The sequence below is a fragment of the Oreochromis aureus genome, linkage group 18, assembly GCF_013358895.1.
Source record: "Oreochromis aureus strain Israel breed Guangdong linkage group 18, ZZ_aureus, whole genome shotgun sequence".
NCBI classification, from domain to species: domain Eukaryota; kingdom Metazoa; phylum Chordata; class Actinopteri; order Cichliformes; family Cichlidae; genus Oreochromis; species Oreochromis aureus.
In genome coordinates, this window is record NC_052959.1 from 12,768,985 (window position 1) to 12,784,951 (window position 15,967).

At 42.0% G+C, this 15,967-nt stretch overlaps 1 protein-coding gene across 1 annotated transcript in view; it reads left to right on the forward strand.

The window, feature by feature from the left end:
- Nucleotides 1–15,967, forward strand: part of LOC116319256 (semaphorin-6B-like) — a 30,624-nt gene that overhangs the window by 9,565 nt on the left and 5,092 nt on the right. Inside the window, exons 2-16 of the mRNA XM_039601801.1 lie at nucleotides 4,552–4,675; nucleotides 5,595–5,706; nucleotides 6,141–6,201; nucleotides 6,298–6,360; nucleotides 8,997–9,095; nucleotides 9,176–9,266; nucleotides 9,534–9,653; nucleotides 10,229–10,317; nucleotides 10,399–10,616; nucleotides 10,700–10,831; nucleotides 11,071–11,220; nucleotides 11,374–11,550; nucleotides 12,741–12,881; nucleotides 13,478–13,555; nucleotides 15,036–15,097. Coding sequence (XP_039457735.1) covers nucleotides 4,555–4,675; nucleotides 5,595–5,706; nucleotides 6,141–6,201; nucleotides 6,298–6,360; nucleotides 8,997–9,095; nucleotides 9,176–9,266; nucleotides 9,534–9,653; nucleotides 10,229–10,317; nucleotides 10,399–10,616; nucleotides 10,700–10,831; nucleotides 11,071–11,220; nucleotides 11,374–11,550; nucleotides 12,741–12,881; nucleotides 13,478–13,555; nucleotides 15,036–15,097 — 1,714 coding nt within the window. The 5' untranslated portion in view covers nucleotides 4,552–4,554. The remainder of the gene's footprint in view (nucleotides 1–4,551; nucleotides 4,676–5,594; nucleotides 5,707–6,140; nucleotides 6,202–6,297; nucleotides 6,361–8,996; nucleotides 9,096–9,175; nucleotides 9,267–9,533; nucleotides 9,654–10,228; nucleotides 10,318–10,398; nucleotides 10,617–10,699; nucleotides 10,832–11,070; nucleotides 11,221–11,373; nucleotides 11,551–12,740; nucleotides 12,882–13,477; nucleotides 13,556–15,035; nucleotides 15,098–15,967) is intronic.

Sequence of the window (15,967 nt, forward strand, 5' to 3'; positions counted from 1 at the left end):
TTGAGAGGATCTGAGCTTTGTGACAGGTTGTGTTATCCTGCTGGAAGCAGCCATAAGATGATGGATATATAGTGGTCATAAAGAGATGGAGCCAAGGGAATACCTTCAAACCAGGACACAACTAGCAGAAGCCTGAGTTGTTAATATAAGGCAGGATGGATCCATGCATTCGTGTTGTTGTACCGTTAGAATGATGCAGCCAAGTCTTCTTCTGCTGCTGTGGCCCATCTGCTTCAAGGTCTGATGTGTGTGTTCAGAGAGGCTGCTCTGCATACCTTGGCTGAAATGAATATTTGTTTGAGTAACTGTTTCCTTCTCATCAGTTCAAAGCAGTCTGGCCATTCTCCTCTAACATCAACAAGCCATTTGAACTGCAGCTCACATGATGTTTTCTCTGTTTTGGCTTATTCTCTGTAAACACTAGAGATGGTTGTGTGGGAAAATCCCAGTAGATCAGCAGTTTCTGAAATACCCAGGCTATCTGTCTGGCACCAACAACCACATTTGTCATTAATAATGTCTAAGACAAAAGATATGATCATCAATTTTAGAAAATGTATTCATACACAAGAGGTCATGTCCATTAAGGATCAGACAGTGGAGTATCTTTAGTCTCATAAATGTCTTGAAATAATTATTGATTAAAAGCTGAACTTTGAAGCAACTGTGAGGCAAAAAAAAAAAAAGGCACTGGTGTCTAAAATGCTCTCATTTCCATAGTGATAAAACCAGGATGATTTTATTTTGTCATGCTTTGATTGAATCCTTTTTTTAATCCTTTTTCTCTGTGCCATGGTTTGGATACATATCTGTAAAGAACAGAAACTCACCCAATCAAATTGTTAAATGGTCTTATAGGCTGATATTTTAAAGGCGCCACAGCTGAACCAACATTGCTCTACACCAGAGAGATACAGGGTTTGGCTGGTTTGATTTTACTTGGCGACTCACATCCTTTGTCTTCCTGTTTCTTCCTTCTGAAGGTTTATAAAAGTGTAAAAACAACACTTTTGTTGCAGCAGCCATCACAAGATCATCAGATGAACAAATCATAGTTTCATCATCCTGCATGTTGCGTTGTGGATTCTTTGTTGTTATAATTATTAATTAATTTATTAGACTGTGTGTATCATGCTTTTCTGTTGCCTGTTGTCTGTGTTTGTATTTAAAATGTGCACGTGAGCACGGATGACTGACTTACTACTGCAGACTCAATCTACCTACGGGTACAAATACAGTAATCTGAACATTCAAAGGCACATAAATCACAGTTCTTGCCTCTTATGATGCTCAGTTTAAACTTCAGGAGCTAACTTTTAGCACTTCTACATGCCTAAATGCACGGAGTTGCTGTCATGTGATTGGCTGATTTGAGTTTTGCATTAATGAACAGATAAACAGGTGTAATTAACAACACAGTTTGTCTAGTAGTTTCTCATCATGTTCCATGATCAATTTTAGATTACTATATATATATTCTTTAGGAACAGTTTCAGCTGTTAGGCCTTGTTTCCACAATTTTAGCTAGCTATTTTAAAAGCTCATAAACACAGTTAACAATTTGTTAACAATCTTAACTGTTTATCCCTTTTTAAAAGAAATTGGGCGGCTTTTCAGCATTTATTGGGATAGGACACACGACAGCAAAGCTGGGAGGAGGAGACGATTCAAACACAGACCTCTGCATCAGGCTTACATTATGTGGCTCTCCTGCTCAGTCCAGTGAGCTATACCAGTACCTACTTATGCAAACATTTACCCCCGCAATTGCAGAAGTAGCTCCTGGGGTATTTTTAACCCATTTCCACAGCACTCTAATTTATTCAAATATGTGTGTTACAGGCTGCACTTTTTAGTTTTTCATTTTGTATTTCTAGATGTAACTATTGTTTTCACAGGAATCATAACCACATACAGCAAACACCACTAGAGTTGTTTGAGTTTGTATTTGTTTTCATTTTTGGATATTTAGCAACATCTAACACTTGCAGAGTGGTTACTGCTTCCTGTTTGTAATGAGCTCATAAATATACAAAAAGCAATAAGTGGATTCATTCACAGCAAAGAAAAAAACATGATGATTGTCAAGCAAGCTCAGAGTGAAACAAAGCGTGTCCTTTCAGTGATATATATTACAATTTATGGACGTCTATTTAGAAAAGCAGTGTAAGTCACCAAACTTAAGATAAACAGAAGGAGCACAATTGTTTAGCGGCGGTGTGTTCAGGCGTATGATAGCTAATCTCACTGGAACACACACTTCATTTAATTCCATCTATCCATCTTTCAAATCCACAGACGGCGACAGAATTTCATCGTAGACTTAAGCATCACGTGTGGACCCTCCTCGTGTTATGGCCATAATGAAACGAGGCTGACCCTAAACCTGACTCCATCTGTTTTAGTCCAGGGTATCCCAAAGGAGGATCAGATGAAACAAACCCTCCACTCCCCCTCAGGCCTCATCCAATGCATCTGATGAGCAGCAGGCTTAGAGATGTCAAACCTGCAATCTCTGGGCTAGAATTACATTTGAAGTGGCCCCAGAGTATAGCCTCCAGCCCACATCAGCTCACCGATGTCTTCAAACAGCATGTCTCTCAATCTTACACAAAGTCTGAAGTACTGGCAACACAGGTGACTGTGTACTTAAGTATGTACCTCAAATAGCAGTTGCCATCTCCTTAGAAACGAACACATTTACCTCTCAAACTGGTTTTCTATCACCGAAAACAACTGTAAGAGGTTTTTTTTATAACAGGGTACAGACTAGATGAGAGTTAGAGGAACGAAGGGAGGTGGTGTGCGATGGAGGAAGAGAGATGGAGGAAGAAAGGAAATAAGCGGCTCGGGGTTGGGGAAACATGGAACATGGTATTCGGGTTGATTTGATGGGAGCAGCATTGATATTGCTCAGATCTCTTCTTCCGTTTCCAACCTCTCTTTTCATTTACGTTGTGTCATTCTTCACATTTCCCAGAATTACAGCAGCTCTGTTAGAAACCCAAGACAAAGCCCAAGTACTCCGCCCTTTATGCTCTCCCCAGTTTGTCGTTTTTCTTCTCTCCTCGTTATATCGCCTCTCCTCTTTCAAAGTATTTTCCACATCAAAGACAGTTTGTGCTACCTCGCAGGCGGCTACAGCTGAGCCATAGACATTTTGAGTAAAGGCGTACTAATAAAGCTTTCGAATTCAAACATGTGCTGGATGGTTTGGCTACCACATTTTATCCCTGACATTTTATGTGCAGCAGTATTGTTCCACTGTCTCTGCAAGAGTTTGAACCCTTTGTTGTAACCCCCTTCAGGCTGTATAAATTCCAGTGTGTCTGTTGGTTCATTGTTGCCATTCAAATTAAAATATCCAAGTATTTAATGGAAATGAAACTTTAAGCAGTCATTTCTGGACCCAAAGGGACGAATGCTAACGATTTTAGTGATCTCCTGATGCTACCTCGGGTGCCGGGAGGTTAGCATTTACTGGTATGGTTGCATGTGAAATCTCTCAATAATAATAAATGAATTGCCCTGAAATCTGATTAGAGACATCCACATTACTCTGAAGTGGGTCTTAAGTGGGCAAGACCAGTAAAACCATAGCACGATAAACAATTTAATTCTTAATATTCCTCTTTCCCTTTTGTACATTAAGTCCTGGTCTGTTCTAAAGACGCTCACATTTAATGAACCAACTGGTTAATTCACAGATGATGAACAGCCCGAGATGTTATAGAGACATAAACAGGTCAGAGTTTATATATGATCATATATATGATCATTTATGTATGATCATTACTTTGGCTGGTGACCAAATTCCTGCAGAAGAGCTGCACTTTGTTCTCAGCAAATCAACAAATGTTTGAAAGCTAACATGCTAAAGCAGTAAGCTGGTCACTTATTTTTGCATCTGTATTTCATGCATCCAGCACCAGTGTGATCCTTATTTGGCCTCTTAACCTTTTAAAGGCCAAAATCTGTTTCCTCCACTTTGATTTAGGGCGTCCTTTCAACCAGAAAGACATTGTCCAGCTTACCCCGGTCGCTACCTTCTGCTCTCTTTATTCTTCTTCTAAAGGCCATCTAGTCTTTTCTGTTTTGTGGCTAATTGCCCGTTTTATTGCCTTTATATGTACATAGAGAAACACAATTAGTTAGAAAAGCATTGCCACCCAAGAGTGTTTTGTCTCTGTGTGAACGTTTTGTGAGAATCCCCTTCGATTCAGACTCTTTGACAATGGAGTGACATTTCTGACAATAGGTCCCTGTTACACCTCTAAGGCAGACAATAGAAACACATTTGCTCCCTGCTGAATCCAGGTTTGCAGCAGCAGTCACCCCGCTGCACTTCTGACCCTGTCTCTCTCACCACACACACACACACACACACACACACACACACACACACACACACACACACACCTGTTCCTCTGCACTGAGAAATATTGTCAGAATGCCAATATGCATACCCGTGTGCACTCCCAGCCATGAACACACACACACACAGACAGTGCGCAATGAAATTTTTCTCTCTCCTTTTCTCTTTGTTAACAGTGCATGTGTGTTGCTGCCATGGCAACTGTGGCTCCACCCCTCGCATTTCTTCTCCTGCTGCTTCAACTGGCTGATGGCTCATTCCCAGAGGAACCCAGTCCACTCAGCTACGTCCCTGTGGAGGGTATGTGTCCTTCGCCTTTGTGTACGTGTTGTGCACCAGTATATGTGCAGCACTGATGAATGGCTCTGCAGTGGATGTGGAAATTGGAGGTCAAGGGTCAAAGCCTTGGCGTGAAGCTGCTTTCGAACTACCCAGGCATACAGATACAAAGAAGCCTCACCTCATCTTTCCATGGCAGCAGTAGATTAATAAGCATGAGAGAGGGCAAGAAATAAACACAGTGGCGTGTGAGAAATGATCATAATAGAGCTTGAAAGGTGGAGAAAGATGAAAAGGTGGGGGATAGTTGGATTGGATGAGGTGATGTAGATGGGAGAGAGAGGGAGGAGACAGGTGGAGATGGATCGCTACGTCCTCTCTCCCTCCCCTGCAGTCAAGGACAGCGAGAGACGCGCTTTCCCAATCTGTCTCCTGATGATGAGGGCTCCCTATGGAGACCTCCTCTCCCAAACTTTCTTGTAGCCTGATACTCCCACCTTCTCTCTCAACCTCATCTTTTACTCCCTCATTTGTCTCAAAGGTAAGAAGAGACAGGGAAGAAGCACCTTTTATCATCATAAAATAACAACAAGAGTGATTAAACACAGTTTTTCCCATTGTGGAGCTGCATGCATCAACAACAGTGCAAAAAAGCACAAAAAAACCAACTTAGAGGATAACAGCGTTTCAGCACGCTTGAACCGCTGCATCATTCGTCTCTGCCCATTATCTTTGTTTTTGGAAACAAAAACATCAAGAATGAGTGAGGACACTATTAAAGTGAAGGTTAGAGAAGCTGTTTGATGGCTTGCCTGAATACTTTGGGTATATATAGATGGAAAAGTAGTCACGCCGTCCTCAGCTGTCAGAGAATACTTGAGCAAGGATTTGAATTCTCAGTTTTTTCGTCTGTGTCTTTTTGTCTGTGCATTCACGCCAGTGGTGAGGAGGTATCCAGTGTTCCTGGGCCGAGCTCATCGTTCAGCACAAAGACAGGAGCTGCACATCCAGACGGTCCTCCAAGTCAACCGCACGCTGTACATAGGAGCCAGGTAACCAACAGCAACCACCTCCGACTGATGCGTTCGCACTGATATGTTTTTCTGCTTTCGCTTTGATGCCACGGCTTCCATCTGCTGTCGCTCCGTGGAGGACGTTTTCAGCAGTTTTTTCGAGTGGCGATGTATTCAGCGTTGCCGTTAAATGTCAAGTGAAAAGCTGCTCATTCACATTACACTTACAGATGGAAAAATATGAATCGCCTCACTCCAGCGGCAGTCCAAACACTTCTCACTCTGAACGCATCAGAATGTTGTACAAAACGTCCTGCGGGCTCAGTGCTTTGACTCACCATCGGCATATTGATTAACAATCATGAATTATTTCAAATCTGCTGAAAAAACAAAAACAAACGTGGGTTCACTGTGTCAATTTTGCATCATATTGCTTAACTGATGCTTTCGATTGTCTTGCTGTGTGTTTCCAGAGATGACTTGTACAGAGTGGAGCTGGATAACATGGCAGGCGATGAGATGTTTTACAGCAAGGTAAGACTCACACATGCACTAAAACAAAAAAAGCATGTGCGCATACACACATAGCAAGCGTGCAGGGAGGTCTGACTGTGGTTTATCCCCTTTCAGAAAAGGACTTGGGAATCCAATAAGAACGATATTCGAGTGTGTCGGATGAAGGGCAAGCACGAGGTAAAATAATTGTTCACAGCACGCTGACTGACTTTGAGATCCACTTGTGCACGCACCAACGCTATCTACACCATCACACGCATGGACAGACACAACAGCTGTTACAGAAACCTTATTCCCTTTGGGCGCACCTGCATACGGTATTTACACAAATTTGATCTTGTTGATACAGAATCAGCACATCGCTTAATCACACCAGCTCGGTGACACATTACCCGGGCCAAGAGATGTTCATGGAGCTTGAAAGCTGTTGGGGGTTTTTTTCTTCAGCATCTGCATTGTGCCAGTTTTCCCTTTATATATCATTTTCAGCCTGTGGGGTAAGACAGAGAAAGTGGGACAATTCTAGGTGTGTATATAAAGTGAAAGGTGACCGTGCTGTGTAGTATGAAGGGAATCTGATCAAATTTAGGATAACTATCTGATGGGGGGTATACTGTATAAATGTAGCAATGCCACCGGCAAAATACAACCTAAGCCAAAAAGGCAGGGGGAGACATTATAGAGCAAAGTGAGCAGGGAGAGTGACACAGCCTCAGGGAGGAAACGGTAATTGAAATGAGTTGAGGAAGGCACGTATAGATGGCAATGGGACGCATGTAGGTGGAGGAGAACTGAGGAGGAAAGACATTAGGAGCACAGTGCAGCCACCAGGTAGTAAGAATGAGGTGGAGGGATGAGAAAAGGGAGAAGGTGTTGCTTCAAACACCACAGATGAAAGAGGAGATGATGTAGGAGTGAGGAAAAAAACAAGAAGTAACGCTGTGATAAAAGGAGAAACAAAGAAAGTCTGGAGGATAAACACTGGAGAGTGGTGAGAATGTGAGACAGAGGACAGACAAGTGAACCGCGTTAGTTAAAATTCTCTAATTCATGTTATAAGATTGGATTTTAAAGCCCAGCAACACTGAAGCAGTAGGTGAGTGTGCAGCATTCCCCCACTTTCATTACATTTAATAGAACCTATGCTGCTCTTTGAACCTTAATAGTAAGCAGGCACTAATGAAGTTGCTGTATTAAAAGAATCAGTCTGACGTTTTGGACTTTACATTCATTTGCATTATGCCAGCAGTTTTCACAGAAATGTAATTGCCCAGTTGAGCTTAACTTGACAGTCCAAATTATGTACAAAGCAAGCAAGACAACATACATTATCCCCAAGTCTTTGGAATATTTGTTTGAAGGAAGACAAAAACATCATGCACTGAGAGGAAACTATATGTTTAATAAACCGGCAATAAGAACCAAGAGTAAATATCACCGAATTACAGTCAAGGGAGTAACGCTGTGGAATAACTGCACAGAGGCAATGAAAGCCTGTTTGTCACTGCAGAAGTTCACACGGCTGTATAAAAACAAGAAACGATGTGAATGTGAGGAAAAATTGGCTCAGTAAATAAGTCGCTTAGGCTTTTCTGTTTTCTTGACTCACTCGGGTCGTCTGGATGCCACTATTTTCCTTTATCATTGTTCTGTGCACATATCTACAGCTACGCGAATGCAGACAGCCTGTATAAAGTTTCGTTTCTATTTTTTGTTTCTATTTATATAAAGGGGTAGCTCGTGATAAGCATTAAACTTCTATCCTTTACCTTTAGAAGTTAAATTTAAAGAATTTATTTCCATCTATCCTTTTCCTACCTTACACGCAAATGCATCCTTGCAGATTAGCTATAACTCCTGACACACACATAATCTTTATAGACAATTTAACAGCAATTAATGTAGTTTGCTCCTGGTAATATTTTTGTAATTACAAAAGAAGGAATTAAATCGTTTTCTGTATAAAGTTTCTTTTATTTCCTTATTACAGACTTGTGTAAAACTCTTGTGCCAACTTTCATTTCTTTGTATTTTCTAGGAAATTGAGAAAAAGCTGCAACAATTCATTGAAACGTGCAGATATACAAGGAAATACAGTATATACTATCTATCTATCTATCTATCTATCTATCTATCTATCTATCTATCTATCTATCTATCTATCTATCTATCTATCTATGGCAGTTCTGAGTTTTGAGATTAAGCAAATGAGGTATGTGAACGATGTTACAGAGGTGGTGGTGGTAGGTGGATGCAACTGATCTTGGACAGTGCTGGAATAGCTGTGCTCTCCTGTTCTCAGTCTTTAAGCCAATCCAATGTAGCTGGCATGAGACTCTTGACAAGAAAGTGATTTCAAGGGAAGCAATCCTGTCAGTTATTTCCAATCTGACAAATAAATACGGAGCTGCGGAAAAACACAAGTGTTAATCGTCTACCTGCACAGGTATATTTTCTGTGTTTTCAAGTTCACGCCATCAGACATTGTGGTAAAATACTATCACAGAGGGAGGAAATGATCATCAAGTTTCCGACTCTCTGGTAGCATCTTTAAACTTCAATCAGCAGCCTCCACTTTGAAGACTACTATAAAGTGCCCATCCTGTTGTTCTTCCAGATGGAGTGGGGTTGAGAGTGTTATTTCCTCTCAGGGCTGTTTTTAAGCTGCATTCTTCATACTTCACGCTGACAGTCTTGCAGCGGCTTTGTTCAAAACCATCTTTGTCACCTTGCCTGCCCTGTAGCTTTACCCCCCCTTTCCTTCTGTAATAATAATAATTTCCTTTTGTTTGGTCTGTTTGTTTTTTCTACAGGGAGAGTGTCGTAATTTCATCAAGGTTTTACTCAAGCAGGACGGTGGACTGTTTGTATGCGGAACAAATGCCTTCAACCCTCTGTGTGCCAACTACACTGTTAGTATCCGTCTATCTGTCATCCAGCCTTTCTTTGTGTATCTGCCAGTTGGTTTATCTTTTTTTTATTCCTCTTGCAGAGAGACAGTCTAGAAATGGTGGGAGAGCCTATCAGTGGGATGGCACGGTGCCCATATGATCCACGACATGCCAATGTGGCTTTATTTGCAGGTAGCATCTCGGCTTTACTCTGTAAAGATGAAAAATGTCGCTTTTGTTGCCGACATCAGACTCAGATTCCAGCTCCAGACATCGAAACGTCTGTGCCCTTGTGTTTACCTTTGCAAATGATTTATAGTCAAACCTCTCACTGCATTGCTTGTTTGGTTTTAATCTTCCTGACCTTGTGCTATCGCTCTATCTGTATCTTCCCCTTCTTTTCTTCTGCTCCTCCTTCTTAATCTCCTCCTTTCCTCTCTCCCTGCGTCTCTCCGTCAGATGGAAGTCTCTTTACCGGCACCGTGACAGACTTCCTGGCCATCGACGCAGTGATCTATCGCAGCCTCGGCGACAGCCCTGCCCTGCGCACAGTCAAGCACGACTCCAAATGGTTCCGAGGTACTTTTAGAAACAGACATATTGAAAATGTCCCTCCAGAGCCAGACAAAGAGACAATCAGAAAACAAATAAGAGAGAATTGAAAAACTGTCATTGCTATCTTTTCGTAAGTGGCTCGCAGGTGCACAAGACAATTTGGGCGAGTTAAATAGCAAGCTAAATTTGGCAAAACCAGACACGATTAGGCTCTCGTTTTATCGATTTTTATCATAAGTGGAACATGTCCGGGCAGAGTGATGTATTGAGGTTAGTCAGACTCCACAGATTCAAGGTTTTAACAAGCCTTGGACCGAGCAGCGAGGCGCCTGTTTTCCATGGAGCAGAAAACAAGCCGGGGCAGGTCAAAGCTGGCACAGTGCTGGATGAATAAATGATAAGTAATGTGTATAATCTTAACCCACAACAATAAATTAAAGAGGACATGAATATTTAATGAGCGAGGCTGGTGGACAGCAGCGGTTCATGTTGATGCGACTCTCACTGCAGCCCCATATCAGGGGTTGTGGAGCCTTGTTTGACTCCAGGGACTGTGCTGTAACTGTGATTGTGGTGTTTTTCTCATTTGAATTTCTCAGAGCCCTACTTTGTGAGTGCCATGGAGTGGGGGCCTCATATTTACTTCTTCTTCAGAGAGATGGCCATGGAGTTTCATCATCTGGAGAAGGTGCTCCTTCCCTTTTTCTCCTTCCTTCTTCTTGCCTAGTCTGAAGGGTTTTTTGTTAAACTTTCCCTTTTCTTATTCTAGGTGATGGTGTCCCGCGTGGCCCGTGTGTGTAAATCCGACCTGGGTGGCTCCCAGCGCGTCCTGGAGAAACAGTGGACCACGTTTCTAAAGGCGCGGCTCAACTGCTCCGTCCCCGGAGACTCGCACTTTTACTTCAACCTCCTGCACGCCACGAGCGGCATCATCCACATGCAGGGACGAGATGTCATCCTGGGTCTCTTCTCCACGCCACCCAACAGGTACCACGGCACACGTAATACCCAAATAAATGTAATGTTGCTCTTGTTTTCTCATCGCCGCCTTCTCCCCCTGTGTTTGGTAGCATCCCGGGATCTGCGGTGTGTGTGTTTGACATGCAGCAGCTCGCTCATGTCTTTGAGGGACGCTTTAAGGAGCAAAAATCCCCCGAGTCTATTTGGACACCTGTACCAGATGAAGCCGTGCCTAAACCAAGGTATTATTATGCAAAGTGTATGTAAGCAGGACTTGTAAGCAGAGTACTGCAGTGCTGCTGTCTTTAGCATCTGTCTCACATTCAGTAAAGTCCTCCTATAAGCTCCGACTATCAGTCTCACTTCTATTTCACCACTATTCAGCAAATATTCTAATACTGCCTCCAGCAAATGAAAAAAAAAAAGAATCTCCTCTGGCTTTTCTCTCGGACTGCTTTTCAACTTCTCCCTCTGTCTGCAGGCCAGGCGGATGTGCAGTGCAGGGATCCAGATTTAGCTCCTCGACCACACTGCCAGATGAGGTGCTGAATTTTGTCAAGACCCACCCGCTCATGGATGAGACAGTTCCCCTGCTGGGACATAGACCCTGGGTGGTCAAGACTATGGGACGGTACACAGAGTGACTCAGTTGTTTAGCAGCATCCATGTAGCTCTATAGAACTAAGAAAGAAAAAGGAAAGGATAAACTGAAAAACAACAGCCAGGATAGGATAGGAAATGAAGTCGATTCACCTTTTTTTTTTTTAATGACCTCTGTTTCTAGGTACCAGTTGACAGCTATGGTGGTGGACACAGAAGCTGGCCCCCATAAGAACCGTACAGTCTTGTTCCTGGGTTCAACCCGTGGGACCATTCTCAAGTTCCTAATGATTCCCAGTGGAGATTCTGTCTCTCATAGCAGTGTCTTTCTGGAGGAGGTGGAGGGATTCAACCCAGATAAGTGAGTATGAGGCAGGATATCTTTGTCCTTGGCATATATCGAGTCTCACTGTAACGGCTTCTGGCTGATAACTGCAGAGCAGCAGTGCTTTTCACCCAATAACTTTCATCATTTATACTTAATTAAATATCAGATTTTCTACATTTCTGAAGTCCATCTCACAGTAAAAGCCTATTCTTTCATTCCTTTGACCGTATCTATCACAGGTATAGTCATATAGACTGTATAATTAAAGCAGTGCGGTGACATTTTTTTTTTTTCTTAGCAGCAGTGACAGCAGTCTTAGCCGTGGTACTTAAACTAAGCCTGCTCATTAAATTCGGTTGGGCTGAAGGATACTGGAACACAGCCTATCAATCACTCATGCAACAAACCAATAATCTCACTGTCCACGCATGTCAACTCAGCACCTGGTTAATCTGATTACTGTGACTGAAAACAACTCAGCCCACAGCAGTTATGTGTGAAAATGTAGCTGCAACAGGGAGTTGGTGACTAGAAAATGTTTTCAGCTGCCAAAACCTTTATTGCCTACGTATCTAATATTCAACTGTTTGTTTATTTGTTTATTTAGGACAAACTTTGGGTGATCTGCAGGTTATTCAACCGATTAATCAGTTAAGTTTTAGTTGTGCCAAAAATTGTTGTTACATGGTAAAAAATGCCCAATATGACATGTTAATTAAAAACAAACAAACATTTTTTTCATTATTTAACAGTGCCAATAAAATGGGATCTGCATTTTTAATAAGCTGGAGCCAATTAATTACTCACACTGCACCTTCAAATTATTATTAAAAAATAATAATGGAAATGGTTGACAGCAACAAATCATTCAGCCAAACGTTTCAGGGATATTTGATGTTATGATGTTTCGTTGCTGAACCAGTGATTTATAGGTACACTCACTGGCCACTTTATTAGGTACACCTTGCTAGTATCAGGTTGGACCTACTTTTGCCTCAAAAGAATCAATGGCATAGATTCAACTACTGTTTCATTTCAGTCCATACTGACATGATGGTATCACAAGTTATTCAGCTGAGACCCTTATATGAGAATGGCTAGTGGCAGGTGAGCTTTGTGCCATGTTTAAGTGTTTATGTTGACAGCAAAATTCAGCTGAGACCCTTATATGAGGCTAGTGCAGAGGTGTTACATGTGACTTGACTTTCTGTCCCTGTGTCTAGATGTGGTGAGGACTCTCCTCAGGCCCGTCAGCTCCTGTCTCTGTCGCTGGACCGAACGAGCCACACTCTGCTGCTGGCCTTTCCCTCGTGCCTGGTCCGAGTCCCCACATCTCGCTGCCACCTTCACTCACGCTGCATGAAGTGAGTGGTACTTTTGTCTTTCACAGTATTTTCCTTTCCTTCAATCTTCCTTTGGCCAATAATTAGGCCGCTTTAGCAGCTGCCATTTGCCAAGGCTTTATTTCCGGGCCACCTTTTATTTCTCCTCTGCTTTCTCACTTCCTGGTACTGCTATCATCCAATTAAAATTTGCAGTTCTATTTTCATTTTTTGCGTGTTTGTATTTTGGATATGCATGTCACAGCTGGCTACTTTGGTTTAATATTTATTTTGAGAAAATTTGTTTTGCTAGCAAATGATATTTAAATTGACACAAGAGGTTGACTGACTGTGAAAACAAAGGAGGCACCTGTATTTTTTTCTGTCTATATGAGGAAGGTGTTTTGAACACTGTGCCATGGACCTGATTCCCACAGCAGATAAATCACACTTAGATAGTGTGAACGAGCAACAATTTGATAGAATATGTGTGTCTGCGGCGTATAAAAACGAATCCCTCGCAAGGATTTATTATCTCAGTGGTTCTCCGCATATTTCAAAACAGACACGTTTCACATTTGAGGATTTTAATGATGTTTAATGATGTTGTTTTGATTGTTTGCTTGTTGTGTGAGTAGGAGCTGTCTGGCCTCCAGGGATCCATACTGTGGCTGGACCAGAGGCAGCACTTGCTCCTTTCTAAGACCCGGTACACGGTGAGGACAACAAACATGCACACAACACTGTGAATGCTTACTGCCTCCAAATGAAGATGATCTAATTGCAAAATCAGTATGAGCTGCACAGGGAATTGACCTAAATGGTCTCTCTCTCTATGTATGTATATGTATAGAGGCTAGCATGAATGAACCTCCAGTCAATCACACAGCTGAAACTAAGAGACACAACCATTAACACAAATTGAAGGGAAAACATGCAAATTCCACAGAAAGAGGCCCACAGCCCAGATTTGAATCCAAGACCTTCTTCCTGTGAGGCAGCAGTGCTAACCGCTGCCCCCACCTCCAAGTCTTAGCAAGTTTGTGCCAATACACATGTTGATAAAGGAAAACCAGTGAACAGTTTGCTTTCCTTTCAAACTGTTTAATTTTGTTATTTCTTTGTAATGTCTTACTAATGCTGTAAAATAAGCGTGCATACATTGAAAGGTTTGAACATTTTGTGGCTTATTACATTAAAAAGCCTTTACCAACAAATTACAACCAATATAAAATTTCTGTTGCCATGACCAGTAGTCGGTGCTTATTTTTTATTATTTCTTACTAAAAATGCAGGTGTCTGAATCAAATGCAGAAACTGAACCTACAGACTGATGAAGTCTTTGAAACCCATAATCAGTGGGACTCCATTGGTTTTATTACACTATGGGGGGCATTTTCCAACATAGTCTGGGTCCACTCCTCCTCTTAGAGGGTAGGGACCCAGCAAATCAATACGAAGTTGTTCTGAGTGATTATATGGTGAAACATTTCTATCCTGATGGCAGTGACCACTTCCAGCGTAACAATGTCTCAATCCATAGGGTAACCGGGGTCACCGAACAGTTTGATGATGATGAAAATCGTATGCCTGACCTAAATGAGCATCTATAGGACATACTGTTAGGCAGCAGCCTCCACCACCGTAATCAAAACACTAAGTTAGGGAGCATCTTTTGGGAGAATGATGGTCTTCGCCAGTAGAATCAATACCAAGAGACATCAAAGCTGTTCTGACAGCATATGGAGGTCCAACACTGCTATTAGGACTCTTTATGAAGCTCCCCCCTCCCCTCTTTTTCCACCAGCTTGTAAATCACAACACATGCTCCCCACCCTTTGATCCTCTGAAGGGTGGAAAAGAAAAAAAAAAAAAATCCATAATGGGATCAAAAATGTCATAACACCGAATCTTAGGTCCATATGTGCTATATCAATTTTTATTGATCACTACTAACAAACATCATCATTCACATACAACTTTCTGCACAAAAGTGAGCATGAAAAGGGTCGGATTTTCATTGATTAGCTGTAAATTATTTATTTGTGAAGTCAGGCATCAAAATTCATTCAATGCGCTCTTCCATGAGTATTCATGTGTCTATATAACAATTAAGGAAACATGTTTCCTGCTGTGTGCTGTCTTTATTAAAAATACATCTCTGATTATTTTGCCTGTGATCTCTGTGTCTCGTAGACTCCCTTTTCAGCAAGATGTGGAGTATGGAAACACCACCTCCCACCTCGGAGACTGTGATGGTAGGTTGCAGCAGTATGACATGGATGCTGCTGGCTGTGTACAGTCGAGTGAGGACAGGCTCCACCTAGTGGTTCAATCGCTCATTACACCTGCCTATTTGTCACTGAACATTATGTTCTGATAGTACCAAGTGAGGAGGTACAGACAGTCATTTCTGGAATTAAGTTCATTTTAATTATCAAGGATGTAACATGATTTACTCAGCAAGCTCAGCAAGATCCATTCAGCATGTAAACTGAATGCTTGTATGTTTGTGAGAGCTGAATCAGGTGGAAGAAGAAGTGAGATTCTGGTTTCGGTCTCACTTCCTTCAGGTCAAAACATATCCAAGAGTGACATTTTAATTAGGATGGATGTGAAAGTTGTGAAAGTTGTGCAGCTGTGTGTAGACAATACTGGAAATGCACATTTAGTGCATTCACATCATTCAGCATATGAGGTTTTGTTTTGTCATATATCTGATAGCGAGGAATGGGTTTGGCTGGTACGCGAGCAGGAAATGGCTGAGCATAGTGTCACTACATCCCGCTTCTGTTGAGAGGCTCAGATGTCACTGCAGCAGTACCACAGAGGCCCTCTTTGAACCTTGCTTTGAAATCCACAGAGTCAGTGGAAAACACCAAAAAAAGGCATTTCCTCTACAGCACTTTTTTTGTTTTTTACGAGGTGTTCCGTTTGCTGTAGCCCAGATTCAGCGTCATAAAATCCATTTAGCTGGTTCGGAATTTCCAACAAAACAACAGAAAAGGGATACGCAGCACATTCCAAGCCCTCACCATACTCATTTGTCTTGAAATAACATATAACAACAGATAGCACTGGAAGTCAGTGATACCCAGCTGCACATCTGTCAGACTGTAATCCAAGCG